A 19,488-nucleotide genomic window follows, 5' to 3' on the forward strand; every position below is an offset into this window, starting at 1 on the left:
GGGGCTTAGAGAAAGTGAACAAATTGTTGCTCCAGCTAAATATGGTGGAAGAAAACAAGAATTCTGAGTTTTTGTTGTTCTTTAAGCTGTGCTGACAACCCTGACAAAATTATTCCTAATTGGCTCGTGGAAGAAGCTATAAAGCTACATGTATATTGGCAGCTAATAGAATTTCTGAATTAGTGTAACTTTATTCCTTTTTCCTTGCTCTCTGCCAGAATTCTAAAACTTCTTTAACCCTGTAAAGAGTTAACAGTTTCATGTGATGCTCTATGAACAGTCCCATTGATGCCACTAGGTATGGGATAAGCCTGTTAGCAGAGGGAAGAATTGGGTGTAATTTTTCCAAAGGGTTATCTGCATCTTAAACCAATCAACCTTACCCTGGTCGTGAAAGAAAAGCTTTATGCATTTTTTACTGTTTGTGCTGCCTCTTCAGCTCCCACAGAAGGTTGGTTTCATGGAAAGTAGATAAATACGTCACTGGTTAGATTTTCTTGGACAATTTCCCTCCAAGTTTGGGCTTCATAACTGCACCCTTTGTAGCTTAATTATCAGATAGGTGATGAAACTGTGGTCTGAAGCAATCACAAGGTTTCCATCAACTTTACCAGGACTGAGTCTGTTCCTGTTCATAAATGAACCATTACGTTGAAATTGCAATCGTGTTACAACTGCACCTCAGGATGGTTATTTTAGCTTTGGAAGCATTTCTTTGGCAGTTGAAGATGTAGGCATTCTTCCCAAATCCTTAAAGACTTAGTGCCTCTGTTTGGGTAGTCATGATTGCCTTGATATCCTTCAGAATTATCTGCATTCATTGTTGTGATGCTTGCTTGTACTGTGGATGCGCCCCTTGCCAGGTTTCATAGTTGTTTTGCGCAAGGTTTTCAATAGCTCATCTAAAGGAGGAAACTTCTGGTAAACAAAGCATCTATGGTAGGACTGATATTACAGATATAGTTGATAGGAAGGGAGGGCCTTCTGGAGAAAGAATAGATCAGCTTTCGAGTATAGAGGTCTTGGAGGACTTGCAGAAAGCCTTGATGTACCAAATGGTCGGGCTGTACTTCCTCGTTCTTCTGTCATTCGGTCTTAAAACAATCCCAAAGTAATTAAGCTAAACAATGGAAGAAAGCTGGAAAAATTACATCCCCCTCCCATTTATCAAGAGGAAATGATCACTGTTAATTCCGTACAGCTCATTCCCATGCTTAAATCTGTGGAGATGGAAATGGGACAGTTAAGACCCTAACCACGCTTAAGCTTTAAAGTAAAAGCCTACTTCCAGTGCAAGTATTTGTCTATGGTGGTACCTTTTCCTTCTTCCACTAGTTTAAACAGAGCTGCTAGTCAGTTTTAGGTTTTTAAAAAACACCTTAACACATCTTGGTTCTCCTGCATTTTAAGCCATTCTGTCTATTGTGATGGAGGGTTTTTTGTTTTCTTTAACCAGGAAAACAGCTGTGCAATTTGAGGCAGGATCAGTCTCAGAGTTTGAAGAGGGCTTGCCTATTACCTTCGTGTAAAAGCAGGGCATGACTGTCAAACCACCAGCGGCTTCCAGTTCTGTAAGGACAGCAAATCCAATGTGGATGTGCTGAGAGTGGCAGAGGCTGACCAGGTAAGTGTTAACTTTGCTTTGTAGGGGAGAGCTCAAGTCAGGAGCAGGCCTGACTTGAGAACTGCTTGCATGAAAGACTTGAGATCTTTCTGCAAAACAGACAAAGGAAAAATGAATATAGCATAAAGGAGAAGTGAATGTAGCATCAGTTTTCAACCTCTCTGGCTCACAGGTAACACACTGCCTGCAAAGCCCTCTAAGTCCTGTTCCACTTGGCCGGCCATGCCTTGGCTAAAGGGAGCTGTTACTGCAGCACATGCTTGACAGGACAGCATTTATCGGGGACTGCAGAAGGGTGCTAACAATAAGGTCAGCAAGAAGGGCAGGGTAATTAGGAGGGCATTGTGTTACCTCTGGAGAAGGTGGTTTGACGGTAGGAAAGTATATCTTGGTAACGGACAGTTACAGAAGACTAAGATCTTTATTTTTCGCTAAGTTTTGGTATCATAGGTGCCTTTTATTTCCCTACCCTGCCTCAAAAGCGTATCACATTTCGCTGCCTTCTTCCTGTGGGCTCCTTCCCGCAGCCCCCTTCCCTTCCTCCCTCAGCGCCGGGGGCGCGCCGGGGCCTGCAGCTTTGCATCGGAGCCTCCTTCCCTCAGCCTCCCCCACCCCTCTCCGTGCAAGCCTGCCACCTTCGCTTCAATTTGGGCAGCTTTTTAGGCTCCGGGCCAAGCACGACGAACACCCGCCCCCGGGCCGGGCAGGGCAAGGCAGGGAGCCCGGCGCTGAGTCATGGCGGCGCCGCCTCACGACTCCGGCCTTTCACGCCGCGCTCCCGCTCCGTGACTCACGGCGCCCGCCCCCGCTCGGCCGTGAGGGGAGGAGCGGCGGCGGCGGGGGGCGGCCGAGCCGCGTACAAAGCCCCGCCGCCGAGGTGGAAGCGGTGCCGGTGGGCTTGAGGGGAAAGGCTGTGTGGTGTGTGTAGAGGTGGGGGGCGTCCTCAGCCCCATGGAGGAAGCCGGGGAGCTGCTGGCCCGCTGCCCCACCGCTGGGCTGGGCGTCACGGTGTGCGCCGCTGCCGCCGGGCTGCTGCTGTACCGCATCGCCAGGAGGTAATGGGGCGAGAGGGGGATTTTGTGGGGTGCTGTGGGGTGCTGCGGATGGTTGGTGAAGGCCTCGGAGGCACGGAGACTCCGCCCGGGGCGCGGAAGCAGCGGGGCCGCCCCGCCGCTGGCTTCTGAGGGAGGCTCCGCGCATGGGGCGGCGTCTGTGAGGAAAAAGATTTCCCCAAAACCATCCCCGGCCCCACGGAGTTGCCCGCTGGTAGCCGAAGGGTTGGGGATGTTCCCTCGGTGTCTTCCCCGAGGCTTTGTGTCCCGGCTGTGCTCAAACCCATCTTGCCGCCTTCCTCCGGCCTGGAGCCGCGGGGCTGGGCCAGCGTGTGGCGGGCACGAGAGCTGGAGGCGTGAGGGAAGAGAGGGTATGGGAGCTTGGCTTCTCCTCGGCCTTTTTTTTTTTGAGGCAAAAAAACAGGAAAACGCGATCGCAGGGGGAGCGGTGTGGGAGTGCTGCAGGTAGGGGAGTGCTGGTGCAGCGCTAAAACTCGGGAATTGCAAATTCAAGCTGAAATTGTTGTTTCCTGACCAAAATCCTGCAGCCGTTTGGCTCTTCGTTGCACGAGCGTGCCTGATTTTGCTACAAATTCAGGCAGATCAGTTAAAAGCAAGGTCTCAAAACCATGTGGAGAGAGTTCAGGACGCATGTTTCGTGAGAAACGTGAAGCTTAATTTGGCAGACTTTGTTCCAGCATAGTTTGAACGCAGGGATATATGAAATCAGAGGCACTTCAGGCTGTGTGGCAGAACCACCTTGAGTTCTCTGCTCACCGGTTGGGTGCCTTTGGAGCAAAGGAGACTCCCAGGGCTGCTCGTGTGAAGGTTCACTTCAAGTTTACGCTTTGAATTTCAAGCATATTGCCACAACCAAATACTTACGGGGTGCTCCACTGCATCTCCTGTTGTATCGTATAATATATAGTGTTATATTAGCCTGTGTACAAGTATTGGCATTTCTATGGCATATTCAGGGCAGTAGAGAAATACCAGTGCCCTAAAGCAATCCTCAGTGAATCAGGCAGCATCCCTGACCCTGCTGACACTAACGTGTCTTTTGAGGCAAGAAATTGGGTTCGTTTTGGTTAAGTTCCACAAAAGGTCTGTGGAATGGAAAGCATTTCTCTCCAAGTCCTTGAAATCTGCTGGAGAGCTGTAGTGTCAGCATATGACCTTGATAATTCTTTGGGGCTATGTATCTGTGTTTTTTTGATGCAGTTCCAATATAACCTAATTTATTTCTTTGCCTTAGTTAAATGAATCATCCAAAGTCAGCTCAGAGGACAGCTTTATAAGGGACTGATCCAAGCGTAGATGTGATGCTGCCCTTGCTGTTAACGTTACCATACAGCTCTGCTGTTTTTCCATGATTTTCCATTTACCTATCTAGCAAGGTGCCTTTCCCACAGCAGCTCCCGCCCCTATAGAAAGGGAAATAAAATAGATCTGAACAACCTAGTGGAAAGTAGTGCTGGAATCACTGTCAGCATATAGAGTTGCACTGCTGTAACTGTGCCAGCATCCAAGACCTTGTACCGGGGTGAAAAAAGATGTGATCTACATCCAGATATGTAGAGGAACTCCTTAATCTTTATGAGTTTGGGTCAGTTAGGAAAATGTTTGTGGTCTTCCTCTGAGACCACCGCATTGCTAAAGATTTGGTACACGTTGAAAGTTGAGTTGCTGAGTGCAAACCTGCAGCTGTAGCTGTTTTTCCTTCATTTTTTGTGCTCCTCCTGATTGTTGGTTACTGACTTGGTGCCAGGACAAATGGAGAGTGCCCTGTGAGGTCTCTCTTCTGGGACTCTTCAGGTCAGTGGTGGCAGAGGCCACTCATAGGAGCCACCAGCTGGATGCCTGCTGGCATCTAGACAGCTGGGATGCTTTTATGTCACACTGGAAAATGGGTTTTAGCTCCGGGTCTGTTCTGGCAGGTGACAGATACGGGCACAACATGGAATTATGGCAGCTCACTGAGATGCCACCCAGGAGCTGGATTTCCCAGGCTACAAGCTGAACAGCATCAGGTTCATCGAGTGCTGTGGGTTTGCTCTATCCTTGGGAGCTTTTCTGCCTGGTTATGTCAAACTGCCATCACCTTTTTGTGATCATCATTGTTGTTCTGATTAAAACTGATCTATGCTTCTCTTCCCAGCACGTCTTTTCTTCAGATTTGCTGGCATGGCCATCTGCGTCATTGCTTTGTGATCTGGTTGTGCCAGAATGAAGTGTTACTTTACTTTAAATACTTGTAATGGGGAATTGTTTCTTTTAATCCCTGCCAGAAGCTGAGGGGAACCCACCTAAGGATGAACATTCCTCTGTGGCCTTTTTTAAGAGCACAGAAAACCAAACATCCTCATCTTCTGAGCCAGCAGGGGCTGAGGAGACAGGGTGGAAATAGGAGTAGTAGGGAGGCTGTCGTTTTGGCAATCCATTAAAGGATTTAGGCGTGACCTTCAGTGTATGTGTAAGTGAGGAATGTTGGAGCACGTTGGGAGTCCCGAAGGCAACTTTCTCCTTCCATTACGTGAGAGAGGCAAACTGCTAAGCTCTGACTGCCAGTGGGTATGCCTACCGTATGATTTTGCAGGTACTGTGCACAGGACAGAAGGATTGCTAGCACAAATAAAGGAGTCTGTAGCCTCCCCCAAAGCTATGTTTTGTCATGAGCGGGATCAGATATCTAGGTGCTGGCCTCGTAGCTGACTTTACGTCACGGATGTCCCCGCAGTGTTGTCTGAAGCAAAGACCTTCTGCCTGCAAAAACCATTAGTCCAAACCTGGCGGCTTTTCCAGCTTGTTTGGGTGTGCAAACATTCGGAGTTTGCGTTCAGGCTACATTTAGGGTTTGTACAGCGAGTCAGCTGGGAATGAAATCTCAGTGCAGTAATTCAATAGCCGCTTGCTGCTCAGGTTTTATTTTGCAGCGGGGCTCTTTGTCCAGCGAAGCTGATTCAAGTTAATGCGGTGTTAGATGAGGAGCTCCTTACAGATGGTTTGCCCGGTGCTTTGTAAGGACTGGAGCACGTGGTAGGTGCTCAAATGGGTTTTGCATTGTCTGTCTTTTCATAACAATATCTGACTGCAGAAAGAATATATGGTCTAATTTGTTATTGTTCATCCACTGCCTGAATTTAGGCAAGGTATGGATGGTTCAAAGTCTTTCGGTCTGTGTTTGAGAGTCTCTTATCTTTTTGTTTTTTAAAGTCTTGCACAATTACTAGAAAATGAGTGCCCCACCTACATGTTCTTGCCTCTGATGTCCTTTTTTCCTCCTTTCTGCAACTAGCAGGTTGGGAATTTCTGCATTTTTTTTCATTTTTTATTGTTGTTGGTGATTTTTTTTAACCTATTTCTGTGTCAACAGATTATATACTCACGAAAGGGAGGATTACTGCTTTTTATCCTAAATAATCTAGGACGTAGTGATTTCTTCCACATACATTGTTGGAGTGAGGGGCAGCTATTTAACCCTCGGTAGCACTTTGTTAACCTCAAGGGTGAGAAGCAGAATCTTGTTAGTGTACTCTCCCATTTTTACCAAACAATTTAATTGCTGATATTTTTTGAAATATGGCTTGGCATTATTTTTTTATGCATTTTGTTTTAATTTTCCCTTTACAGCATGCATGCTTTACTGCATTTTTGGCCTGTGATGCTCTGCGTTACCCATGAAATCAGTGCTGCTGCCTGCTTTCGTATCGTGAAAGAACGAGGGAGATAGAGGCTGAAGTGCAGCATCTCATAGTGCCTCAGGGATGCCGAAGGATGGCTCAGCAGCAGTGTGGAGGTGGGCCTGTGGCACTTTGCAGCGCCTGCGTTAGCTCAGGGAACTGTACAGTGACCTACATCTGAGGATGGAATTTAGGTTATGCTTGCTGTCAAAGCCTGTGCCCAAGGAGCAGTAGGATTTGTATTAGGCAAGCATGGTAAAACCTATTTTCATAGCTTTTATGCTTAAAATAGTGAGATGAAGCTAGCACCAGTATGTGTTGCAGTCCAGCCTTTGTAGGGCTCTTTTGACACGTAGTTTGCTTGGCTCTTAGGCAGTGGTAGCTCAGGAGTAACTCAGGCTGGCTGCTGAATTTTCTGTCTTGTTTAACCTTTTTTCACCCATCAACTTCAATGAGGGTATTTTTATCTCGGATCACTTACTGTTTTGAGCCCCACTGGCACTGAACCAAAGCATCAAGCAGAGAACATTCATCTTAGGAGGTGTGGGTGTGTGAATCTATTTTGAGAAGAGAATCTGTCACCCTAGTAGCTCCAGCCATTTCCTTCCAGCATCTGGCAGGGAACCCTCAGTGCACTCGGGTTTTTTGGGCTTCTTTTCAGTGCTTCCTTTCAAGCTTACCCTTGCCATTACAACAACAGGAGGCCCAAGCATCCCTCAGGAGGTTTGATGTTTTATGAGCCGATCTTCGAGGCGTGCTCTATGGAAATAGGAGTGGGGAAGAATTTTAATTAATTTCAGGCTGCAGAGGTGATGGCTGAGAGAAGCCCACTTTACTTTGGGGAGAGCCCCCTGCCTGTTTGGTCACAGGGTGCCAGAGGACTTTGTGTAGCATTCAGGTGCTTCTGCACAGCATATTGCAGCAGGGAACATTTCCTAGGGCAAAGAGACGGGAAGCTGCTCCCAGTTTGTAAGCACTTCAGGTGCTGTTTGCTTTCTAGGCTCTCCGTGAGCTTGCTTAGTTGCTTTCACTGCTGCTGTAGATGTTTGACATTTGCTGGGGTCCTGTTTTTTCTGGATCTTAGCAGCTATTCACCTCTCACAGCCATGTGTTTATGCACATGCCCTGGCTGTTCACTTTCCTGGAGAATTCTGGCAGGAGGCACAGCAGGGCAGGTAGCAGCTGGAGCTGTCTGTCTGCGTGGCCACCACCACCAGACCCTGCCTGAGCAGCCGCCCTCCCTGGGCTGTGCTTGGGGCTGACTCTGATTAAACCCAGGCAGCTGGGCTGGGCTGCCCTGGAGCTTCCTCTTGGGTCTTGCTCTGGGTTTGAGAAGTGCAGAGCTTCTTCAGCAGGCAGGCTCAAGGGCCGAATTACTGAAGATGTTCTAACAGCCCACGTCACAGCTGTTTCTCTTGCAGTGGTTGTTATTACTATTATTTAAAAGGGCCTTTATGGATCCAGGTAATTGATTTTTATCTCTTCAATTCAAGTCTGTAAAAATTGGGGAAGCCCTGCTGATTGCTCAGTTCCTCCTTATTTAACCATAGCTGTGAGAAGCAGCAGCTATTTATAGTGTCTGGACCTTGGGCTAATTTGATACACGCTTGTCCTTGGAAAAATTCTGTGACAAACAGGGCAGGTAGCACTGCCACCGGAGCTCATTTCCTAGGTTTCTGAATGCCATCATGTGCAGTTCTGAAGGATCATACTTATTTCTCAGGATCCTGTATGTTAAGCAGATACCCCGCTGCACTCTTCGTCTGTTAATTACTGCTGGTGATTATGGGCATGACTTGCACTCCCAAATATACCTCTGAAATAAAGAGTGAAGTGGGTTATTCACAAGGTTGTTATTAAAATTCTGGCACGTCCCTGGTACTAGCACAAAGACGTATTAGCATCAGGCAGGGATTTATTTCTACTCTAATTGTCCTTCTTTTCACTGCGAAAACAACTACCGTGAGTCAGACCGCTAAAACATACTGAATGAGAAAATTGACTTCTTTATTCTGAGCTCTCTTGTGTTTCCCGGTTTGAAAGCCGTTGCTTTCCTCTCCATCAGCTAGATTTGGTGCTGATGCCACATTTCTCTTCCTACCAGGAAGAAGCCCACGCACGTGACAGTGAACTGCTGGTTCTGCAACCAGGACACGGTGGTGCCATATGGGAATCGCAACTGCTGGGACTGCCCCAACTGCGAGCAGTACAACGGCTTCCAGGAGGTACTGTGGCGAGAGCTGGCTGAAGGGTGGCTGGGGAGGTGTGTGCTCTGGATAAATATCCAGAGGTTTGACAGCTGGTAGCTCTGTGCTGGGCACCTGTGTACTCAGCAGCTGATGGCTTCCTCAAATTTGGGAAAGAGGCCACGTGTACAGGGATGTGTGGATGTGGAATGATGAAGACAAATTTTCTTCCCTTGTTTCGGAACAATTCTTCTCTCCTTTTGTGTTTTGGAACAGGTGAATTGTGTTACATAGGGGGTTGAATGACAAAGGCTATCTTACATAAAACCCCAACAAGAACTGCTTGCAATTAATATATAAAACAGTGGATGGGGATAAGATATGAAGTGTTTTTTGTCTCTTTCGCTTATTCCTTTTGTGCATAGGTATGACCTGCAGAACCTGGGAAATCTTGTTATCAGCCAGGGAATACCCAGCTCTGATTATATGATCTCATGTTTGTTTTCCTTCCTGCTCTCTTTTTGGTTCTTCTCAGAATGGAGACTACAACAAGCCCATCCCTGCCCAGTACATGGAACACCTCAACCATGTTGTGTCAGGTGCTACAACGTTCTGCGATCCTACCAAGCCGCAGCAGTGGGTGAGCAGCCAAATTTTGCTGTGCAAGAAATGCAACAACCATCAAACCACCAAGATCAAACAGCTCGCTTCATTCTCACCAAGGGAGGAGGTGAGTGTTGGATAGGCACTGGCACCACAGGAGGATGTTTGTCCAGTGCATCTCCATGCATGTATCTTCTGTTCCCTCTCTGTTCCATGGATGGTGAATGGACTTGGAATCTAATGCATTTTTAATCAAAGTTGGAGAGCTGCAAGCCATTGTAGTACTAAAGCATCCTTCCTGCATCTCCAAAGGGAATTTGTACAAGAAAGGCAGGGGGCTCAGACTCTGTAGATGTGATTCTCAAATGCAGCACTCAGAAGAGCAACTGGAGTATTACTAAATTGCTTTCTTGCTCCCCTGACTCAGGACTACATCATGCAGGTACCCTGTAGCTAACTTACTGCCTGATCATTCTGTCCCAGCGGTCTGTGCCTGGCGTGTGCCTGCTCCTTGGGGTGCTGTGGCATCTGGGAAATGATGCAGACTGGCAATTTCACCATCTCCTATGCGTGAAGATTTTTTGTTTAGGGCCCTGAGAAAACTCAATGCTGAGAGACGTCTTGGAAGACCTATGAAGCTCATTTCCCAGGGAAAAAAAAACTGGACAAAGACAGCAAAGTTGTCTTTGGCCACAAAAAAATTGACCACAAACGGAGCATCCTCATAAGAGCCCCAGCAGCATTCTCAGAGGGCTGCATTTGTCTCTTCTGGTGCATGGAGTCTGGCTCAGCTGTATGGGAAGCTGGTTGTATGGCTTGCCTCCAGCTTAGTCACTGTTAAGGTCTTTCAGGACTGTTTTTCTGGAGACTGGAGGCATGCCTTGTTTGCATGTCAGCAGTAAGCATGGTAACTGGTGAGGGACCTGCTGTTCTCATCTGTTTTTGTTTTTTTTTTTCCTTTTCTCACACCAGGGCAAATATGATGAGGAGATTGAGGTGTATAAGCACCACCTGGAGCAGACCTACAAGCTGTGCCGTCCATGCCAGGCTGCCGTGGAGTATTACATAAAGCACCAGAATCGGCAGCTGCGGGCGCTGCTACTCAGCCACCATTTCAAACGCCGTGAGACAGACAAGACCTATGCTCAGGTACGGTGTGGGAGAGATGGTGGAATTTAGGGGGGAGTGCAGAGAACTCGCTGCCTCTGCGCCTGGGTTTACAGCTGGAAAAGGAAGGTAGTGCTGGCAGCTGTCACGGGGCTTTCTAATTCTGGGGTCATGGGGGTGTGGCAGAAGTTTAGAAAACAGTAGAATAGTTAGCACAGATGCTCCTGGTGTTAGTTTGGTGTTTTTGTCTTGCTGGTGTCATTTAGGAGATGGCCAGATGGTAACTGTAATGTAATTGTGAAAGAGTGGAGGGAGGACGGTGGGACAGGCAGAAAGGGGAAGGTGGGGAAGCTGGTTCACAAGCACAATGAAGGAAGCTACAAAGTACAGGGAAAAAAAGGAATAAGTGAGATGGGAGATGGTTTGTGACCTCTTTGCCTCAATGCCCTGCCTCGCCCTGGATTCTGCTCATGTCTCTGCTTTTCGCTACCCTACCACATCCCTGTGGCAAAACTGTCCAGTAAAGCACACAGCCCACGAGTGTTTCACAAAACACCCTTTCAAAACCTTACTATAATTTTTTTCAGCTTCTGACAAGAGGTTTCTCTTTTCCTCTGCAGAATTTGTGTTCATCCTCCTCTACTTCCATAACTATACCAGCTCAGGTGATATTTCTGCGGTTCTTGGCCTTCCTCAGCTGTGCGTTCCTGGTCCTGATGGCCTTGTATGGGTCGGGTGACCCCTTCTCACTCAGTGCTGCAGTCCCTGCTCCTGTCTCCTATAGTCCAGCAGCTGTTCAAAATAGGACTGGCACGAGCTCACGTGCAGACTTGGAAAATGACACTTCCCTGACAGTGGCAGGCTGGCGGGAGCTGCTCCAACTGCTCCCAGAACAGCTGGTGGAGAACCTGAGCGCCGCGTGGGCTTACGGGAAGAATCATCAGATGGCAGTCGCTGTCCTTGGGTTGTTCACCTGCCTCTTGGCAATGTTCTTGGCTGGGCGGATCAGGTGAGTGTGCTCTTCTCCTCTGCTCCACTTAAAAACTGCTTTGTGTTGGCAGTCTCCTGCCCTGTCCTGACTCAGTGAGCCACGGGGCAGCCCCAGCATGGCAAATGTAGTACTGGGTGGCACTGTTCTTGTTGTTTTTTGGATTGCTAGCCAACTGGATTGAGGTAGCAGAGCTCGCTCTGGCTCTGTGCCTTGATTCATTCAATTTAAGCTGGAATTAGAGCGAATGAAAAGCTCCCTGTGCAGCTCTGTAAGCTGGTGGAGAGTTGAACTAATCCACTTGGGTACTTGACTCAGCAGTGGGAAAGGCTGGGGATGGTATAACCATAGTAAGAGGTGGTACTTAACCTGCTCGGTTCGTGAATTTCTGTCACTGTTCCCCCACCTCCTCCCTTCCCTCCCCTTCCTCAGAACCAATGGGTTTGTGAAGTTTAAACTCTGACCTTGCATCTTCGTGGGTTTCTTTTTGGCATTGCAGGCTCCGAAGAATTGATGCGTTTGCTTCGGTCTTGTGGTTCGTAGTGATGGGTCTGCACTTAGCTGAGAGGTACCTGAAGACAGAAACGCCCAGCTGGCTAGACACAGCCAAATTTGGCACCACCTCCCTGTGCTGCTTGGTGGGCTTCACTGCAGCAGTGGCAACGCGGAAATCAACGGGCCATCGGAGATACCGGCCCCGAAGGTCAGAGCCAGAGCAGTGACGCTGGGGGAAGGAGGAAAAAAGCCTTGTGAACTCTTTGCGACTGGTGCTTCTGTCTCCTCCTTTTATTTTCCTTCCTTTTTTTTTTTTTTTTTTAATAGATAAAAGCAGTGAAGATCTCTTCTTCCTCTCTATATAATTTTTTTACTCCCATCTTTGCTTCCCACTGTACTAGCTTCTTGGAGCATTCCCACTGCTGGTGCTAGCCAAGGAAACTTCTCCTGCTGCATCCATTCTCCCTTCCTCCTGAATCCTCCGTCAGCAGTGCAAATATCCAACCTCCCCAAAGCCAGTTCTTCCAGCAACTGCTTCACAAACTGCTCCATAAATGCAGCCTCCTCCCCCTTCTGCTCCTCCAGCCAAAGAGATTCTGGCTTCTCCTGTCCTTCAGTTCTCCTCACTGCCTGTCCATCCTTAGCCAGTCACAGAGGAATCCTCTTCCTTGATCCTTCATGGGGCCTGGGCCACATTCAGATTTTTCTAATGGTGCTGGTCGTTTTAATTTCAACCTGACGGGAACTTACCTCTGGATGCTGAGTCCTCCTGATGTGTGCTGTAGTAACACTGCATGGTGTGTGGGCATGCGAGGAGGGGACGCGCGCAGTCCGTAACCTGGCTCTTCTTGCCTTCCACTGTGCAGCATCACTTAACTGCATGCTCTGCCGTTCTCCTGTAACTCCTGTCTTAAACCGAGAGGAGTCCTTAAGTACTTCTGACTGGAACTTCAGAAATTTATTGAAAAGGGTGCTTTAAAAGGTTACATAGCTCAGGGTGTCTTGTTCATATATCTGAAAATATTCAGCTGTTTTAGGCTAAATTCTCAAATCCACCAGTGGCTGTTGCTTTCTGTGCTGTTTTGTTTTGTTTACAATGTAAGAGGAGCATCTGTGTAAACGCACAACTGGGCAAAAGCATGTGTGTTCCTCCACTGCTGTAGCCTTAGAAAGAGAAGAGGTATGGGACTAGCAACCTGTACGATCAGCTCTCAGTGTACATCACAGCTCAGTCCATGTTTTCCTTAGCACTGAGAACACAAATCAGGAAGACGTGCCTATAGGAAGGGGTGGGAGCTTCTGCTGTGGGACTACAGGGAGTTAGAGATGGATTGTGTTTGCCATGGGGGTGCCTTATTAGGAGTCAGCATTGGTGCCAATGCTGCTGAAGAAAGGGGCCTGGAAATTGTGACTCTGAGCCGGGCAGTCCTCTGCTGAAAGCTTGGCTGACTGGGTGTCGCTGTGTGCAAAGGAAGGAGTGTTCAGGTGCTTGGGTTTTTGCTGGACTGATGTGTTTGGCCCTCTTAAGATAAGCTGTCTGATTTATCCTGCACTGTTTTTTTTGTAAGGCACTCCACTGAGCTTATCTGGATTTGGGTCTTTCAGCTAGAGATGGGCTTTCGAGAGGAAATAGCATCATTACAGAAAATCTGCTATTTTCCTCTATTCAGAACAGCCCACAGAACATGCCACAGCAGTAGTATGACATCTTGGTTGAACGCCTTGATCTTGCTATGCATAAACCCTAAAATAATCAGAACGGAGCTCTCGCTGTGACGAAGTATCCACATTTCCCACTGAAAGATCCAGATGCTACTGGAGACTGCAGGTGCTGGTGAAATGCTGGGAACATTGCTTAAGGAAACAAAAGGTATTTCAGAGCTTTCATGGTTATTGTTCTTCAAACTAGGATTCACTGTGAAAGCAAAAATGTAGCACTAACAAAAGCTCTGTAGAGATCCATTAACAATAAGCCACAAAGCTGAGTGTGTGGTGGGCAGGTACAGCTCCTGGCTGAAAGACTTTGTGCCTGTAATTCAGCAGCTGGCATGGGAAGGAGACGTGCAAGCCTATTTCCCATGTGTGCTCTCCTTTGGAAATATTCTTAAAGGTGCCTTCAGATAATTGCAATATTGACCTCCATGCAAAGAGAACACCTTTCTCCATTCTGGTGCTTACAAGCGCTGCTGCTCTGATGGCTGTTTACTTGTCCACAAAAGGGATCCAACATCTGCAAAGTCTGGCTCTGCCCTTCTGTGTTCCTGGTGCTTACCAATCCTGACCCAAAAGGTTTGTCTTCCAGCTTGATGTTCCAGTTTGTTTCTCATTCTATTCTCAGACTTCTGAAATGCTCAATAACAACCACTGTGTCCCATTTTCCACTAGGACAATGGATATTTATTGAACCTAGAAAATTGTTTCAAAGTAAATACTTAAAAAGAGCCACTTGAGTTCATCAGAGCAGAAAAAAGCCTGAAATATGCATGGCTCTGAAGGCTGGGCTAGACTTTCACAGTCACTCTGGCTCAACTCTCTTGTTCTCCGTTAGCAAACTTAATAGGAAATGTGCCTTAAAAGTCTGGTGTCATTTTTCTGTACCGGACAGCAGGCTCCTCTGTCTTGTCAGATAGAGAAGGGAGGGAGTTTTGAAGGGGAGCAGTGGGTTTGAAACTGGGAACAGTGTTAAGAAAGACAGTAGTTGGCTGGTGAAAGGATAGGAACTGGTAAAAAAAAAACAAACACTGATAAGATGGCTTAGCACTGTCTGTCTGCTCTGCCTTCCCTCCAGTGCAGTGATCAATACAAGGTTTTCAGGCCTGGGAAGCTCCCTGCTGCAACTGTCCTTCCAAGACCATTTTTCATGCAGTGTTCCCCTCTTAAAAGCAGCACGGACAAAATCACATAATGAAATGGACAATGGGAACAAATCCAGTGCTGGCTCTGCTGTTCTCTAAACGAGCTGCACAAAAGACCCAGGTGACCTGGAGCTATTATGTCCATTAAGTGAAATAAAAGACCTCTAGCCTTTTTTTCCGTTCCCTTCATCTTTGATACTTTCCAGTTCTCTCCATAATTCTCTCCATAAATTAAATGTAGGAAAAGACTCATGTTTATATTTAGCTGTAATTGTCTTCTGCATTTACATATAGGATTTGGAGGGTAAGTTCCTTCTAGTCTGTGAACTTGCTGATCTCGCAGAGGTAAGCAATTTCTTCTTGCTGCTCTGCGGTCAGGTACACCCAAATGTTGGAAGGAATCACGTGTTTAGAAGGATATCGAGGCTGCTACAAAGAAGAGAAGTGTGAGCAGCTGACAAGCCCTTAAAATATGTAGGGATGGTCGTGGTAACATCATGCCCGATTTCTAATAACAGTATCTTTTTGTATTTTTTTAAACAAGAATAACATTCATCCGTCTAAATCTTCTTGCCCAGTAGTAAGGAAATTTGGTACAGCACACCAAGATGCTTGTCAGCCTCTTCAGACGTTCTGCTTTCAGGAGCTAGAAGCCAAGGTTGTGTCGAGTGTCACTATAGCCCCATAAGTCTTCTGAAAAGGTGTTTTCTTCCCTTCTTTTTGGCAGCATTTTAACTTTTTCTTTCAATTTAAACACACCCTGTATTTGTGCTCTGGGGTCTGGCACTTCTTACACTGTTTTTCTGTCGTTACATCATTCTTCTGTGCCTGGTTTTCTCTTACTCTCTTGCCTTTTTTCCTGTGCAGTGCTGCGATGGGACGGGGTGCACACTAGATAGCAGGAGCAGGCAGGCAGTAGAACTGTGGGAAGGAGTGGGGTTTACGCTGTAAAACCTAAATAATAATACTTAAAAAATCCTTTAAGTTTGGTGACGCAGCAAGTGCAAATCTAGACTGAAAGTCTAAAATCTTTTCATCTGGGAGGTGCATTACCTGCTGTCTACATTGCGAGCAAATCCATTTGTCTTCATGTTAAATTAATACAAGTGAAATATATTTACAGGTTGCACTAATGTTACATATCAGAAACTGCTTCATTTTATGGCCAACTTGTGCAACTGAAGCCTTGTTCTCTGTGGTGCTTTCTCCACACCTTATAACTGAAGAACTTTCAGACTCCTAATTGGGAAATTTTTAAAGATAAAACCAAATAACAAAACAGATAATGGTGCGTGACTCACTTCTCATGCCAAAGAAGCTGTTGTCTTTGCTCAGGCATCAGCTTATTTTCCCACTTCTTGGTGCCTCAGCAAGCCTGTGCTGCTGCTTCTAAAAACAACAAAAAACCTCAGAGCTTTAGGAGCAAGCCTGCAGCAAGTGAATTTTTCTCTCGGAGGCTCTGATGCTGACAGTCGCCTCCATTTCTGCCTTTAAGTGCTTTGTCAGGCTTGATGGAATAGCACGATCGATCTTCTGGAGGAGAGGAAGGCAAGGAGGAAATGGATGTCTTTTCCCATAGATGTTGGGATTTATAAAGTGGTAACATTAGATCCGTACCGGTTCTGTATATGGAGCTCCTCCTTAGGTGATAAGGCCTGAAGAAGACGAATTACCAGTATTTGACTCTTTCTGGAAGAAAAATAGTTAAGCAAACCACTGCTGCCTTTACTGAGACTATTCCTTTAGTACCTGATTTCAGCACCAAATATCTCTTCTAAACAACATGCTAGGCTTCTGTGAGGAAGCTGTAGCTATGCTGTGCTTCTGTAAGGAAGGTGCATTGCCAGTTTCACACTTCTGACGTGGGATTCAGTTAGGAAGCATCTCAGCAGTTAGATAATGCCATCTAACTCTGTGCCTGGTTGATTTCCCCCCAGCAGCTCCAGCAGAAGGAAACGCGTGCCTGCAGCTCAATTCTTTTGGTGCAAACCCGTATCTGAGCACTGTGTTGCCATCCTGAAGCTGAGATGCTGTTTGGTATGCCACATTTCCTCCTGCTGAGGGGGATAATAGCTGACAAAGGGCTGGTAACTTACAAAAACCACTGACAACATCGTCCTGAACCACTTGGTTGGTGCTTTGAGCTTCTTGGTTTCATTTAGCTCTACTCTTATTTCAAGCAAGAAACGGGTGATCAACTGCGGTCACCAGGTGCAGCTCTGTTGCCTAAGGATGCTTCCAGCCATGCAGAGCATGCAAACACCTGAACTCAGCAGTATTAGAGGTTTTCAGCCCCAAAACCTCCCGTTTTAGGTGCTGCTTTTTGACGCCGACCTTGTGCTGGTGTCTGGACCAGACGATGGGACTACAAAGAGCGGAGCTGGGGTGGTGAGGAACTCCGAGTGGGTTTGTGTGTCATTTGAAATGAAATCTGCTCCAGCCCAACGTGGCTGACTCTGAGCTTTGTCGTCATGGTGGCTGTGGCTGCTCTGCCAGCTCAACCCCACCTTGTGCCCTGCGTGAAGGGGGTGAGGTGGGTTCATTAAGTGCCTTTCCCTGGACAAACTTTCTGACAATACCACGTTGCTCTGCTTCAGTGGAACTGTTGCAGCTGCAGCTTGGGACAACAGTACCTGTACGTGTGGCAGGCTAGTGCTTTTGGCCTGCATTTGCCACCAGAGAGTGTGGCTGAGGATATGAGGGTATTTGGGCTGCACTCTTAGATTTCCAGTGACTCTGCAGACCCTATGGGGGTTTAGAGGAGAAGCCAGGGCTAGCAACTGAGTGAGTATCTCTGCTGCTGCTGCTTCTGGTGTTCCTGAAGCCTTCACTGACACTTCTGCATGCAGACTGACCCCTTTGTGGCCCTTTACAATTTTAAATACATGATATTTATATCCCATTCTTTCCTTTCTATTAAATCCTTCTTTCCTACATCTGTGTTTTGCATGCCCTAGTGAACTGAGCTTGGGTGTGTTTAAAAGATGAGGACAAGAGGGGAATATAAAAAGGGTGTAGTGGTGTTTTATTTTAGCTTTATTAATATTTTTCAAGTAAGCTGAAATTATGTGAAGCTAATAATCATGCTTAGATACTGTAGAAACTGTGTACGGTTGTATTGTGGACAAATTATTTATACTTTTATATAAATTAATCTAATTAATAGCCGGTTTCATTGCTCCATACTGACTCTGCTCATGAAAGTGGGGAGCTCCAGTACATGGCTTTCAGCTTGTAAAGAGCTGCCGTTGAACTTGTGTGCTCTTGCATGTAACCTGCCTGTTTGTTCCAGGTGCACCACCACCTGAGGCTTCTCTGAGCCGTAGCAGATGCTCTCCCGAGAAAGGGGCAGTACTCAGTCCTGAAGTGTACAGTGAGTCATCCCCTGTAAAGCCTCATTTGGGACCAAAGCTGTCAAATAGACAGGCAGGGGAGAGCTCCTCTGAACCTTTTCAGCATGTGAGTCTGGATTTTGTAGAGGCGGAAGGTGTGCGCACACACCTCTGTGCCACCAGCCAGGGGGAAGCCAAAATTGATGCCAAACATCCATCTGTATTCCAGAAGGTATCAGTGCAGGACCTGGCAGCTGGAGCCTTTTCTGCTATAATTCATCCCTCCTCTTGCACCCAAAGCAGGGTGACGTGTAGGAGAAAACAATCCTTAGCCTGGGGAGCTAAAGTTCCTAGTTCTGTAAGTCATATATCAAAATCTTAACGTGTTTGAGACCTGTGCTCTTTTTCAGCATTATTGTCCCGTGTTTTATTTGCTATATGGCTCTTTACTCCTGTCACCTATTCTGTCACCTTGACCAGAGGCACACGCTGTGGAACTTGACTGGTGGTCTGATGTGCTGCAGCAGACCATACGAGTGGCTTCATGTCAGCTGGCAGAACCTTGTTTATTTTGCAGCCAGCAATAAGTAAGGCAGTAGCGAGCTGCTTCTGCAGTCTGGGCAGAAGACGGTGCAGTTACACGTGGACAATTCATAGGTAAATTATGAGGCAACATTTTATCCTGCAACTGACCAGAGGTTCTGGCTGCTTCCAGGCAGACAAACCTGGGTACGTACAGTCAGCTGCCTGACTCTGCACCTTACCTTCTTACTCCATGCCCTAAGTTAGCTGATAGCAGGAGGGGGCCCACCTACAGCCCTGTAGTCTGACCTGACCCATGCTCTCCCATGACTCTCTCTATCCCAGGGGTGACGCAGCATCTCTGTGGTTAAAATCTCAATTAAAAAGGTGCTGGCATTGGATAAGAGGGAGGTATTGGGAGAGGAGGCTCTACGGGCAGGAGGTGTTTCTTCAGGACAGTGTACTGTCCCATACCATGTACTACTCTTCTTTAATCTTCTATTTATTTATTTTTAAAGGATCTGTGTAGCAGAGTTGTGCCCAACTGTCTAGTAACGCTGTGATCGTTGTATACACTAATTAAGATATGGGATTTTTGATGTTCTGAATGACAAGTTCTGAAATAAACGGCTTCCGGGCCCTATTTCCACAAACACCTGACTCCAGAGCCTTTTTTTTTTTCCCCCTCTTCCTTTTTGGGTACTTTTTCCACTGTTGCCAGAGCCGCTTTTATCACGTGCACAAACATCTTGGAGCAATGCACTAAGCTGAGAGCAGAGATGTAGCTGCACTGCTCCGTTCCAGGGATGTGTTCTGGCTGCTTCCTGCCTTATGACCCTCTTGATCTTGTCACCTTTTTCCATCTGCTTCTGAAAGTTTTAGTTCAGCTGACCACTCTCAGCCATGAAATGCATTCCCATGACAGCACCCCTGCTTTTTAGCCACTCGTAGAAAAGGAGAATAATTTTGCACGTTGTAGGGATTTATTCAGAGCAGATCAACATTTAAGCTGTTCTTTGGTCAGCCTTTAGTCCTCAGGCATTA

The 19,488-nt window shown here is 46.9% G+C and overlaps 1 protein-coding gene across 3 annotated transcripts in view; it reads left to right on the forward strand.

The window, feature by feature from the left end:
• Positions 1 to 2,208: 2,208 nt before the first annotated feature.
• The window catches only part of TMEM201 (transmembrane protein 201), a 28,301-nt gene continuing 11,021 nt past the window's right edge, over positions 2,209 to 19,488 (forward strand). Inside the window, exons 1-6 of one of the 3 annotated variants that reach the window (XM_005015434.5) lie at positions 2,209 to 2,679; positions 8,461 to 8,581; positions 9,078 to 9,272; positions 10,118 to 10,294; positions 10,873 to 11,261; positions 11,740 to 11,943. In XM_005015434.5, the coding sequence (XP_005015491.3) occupies positions 2,576 to 2,679; positions 8,461 to 8,581; positions 9,078 to 9,272; positions 10,118 to 10,294; positions 10,873 to 11,261; positions 11,740 to 11,943 (1,190 nt within the window). In that variant the 5' untranslated portion in view covers positions 2,209 to 2,575. Of the gene's footprint in view, positions 2,680 to 2,789; positions 3,048 to 6,340; positions 6,473 to 8,460; positions 8,582 to 9,077; positions 9,273 to 10,117; positions 10,295 to 10,872; positions 11,262 to 11,739; positions 11,944 to 19,488 lie in introns of those variants that run through there. The other 2 variants (XM_072026741.1, XM_072026740.1) reach the window with 2 other exon arrangements.

Source organism: Anas platyrhynchos, chromosome 22 (genome assembly GCF_047663525.1).
Source record: "Anas platyrhynchos isolate ZD024472 breed Pekin duck chromosome 22, IASCAAS_PekinDuck_T2T, whole genome shotgun sequence".
Classification (NCBI taxonomy): Eukaryota; Metazoa; Chordata; class Aves; order Anseriformes; family Anatidae; genus Anas; species Anas platyrhynchos.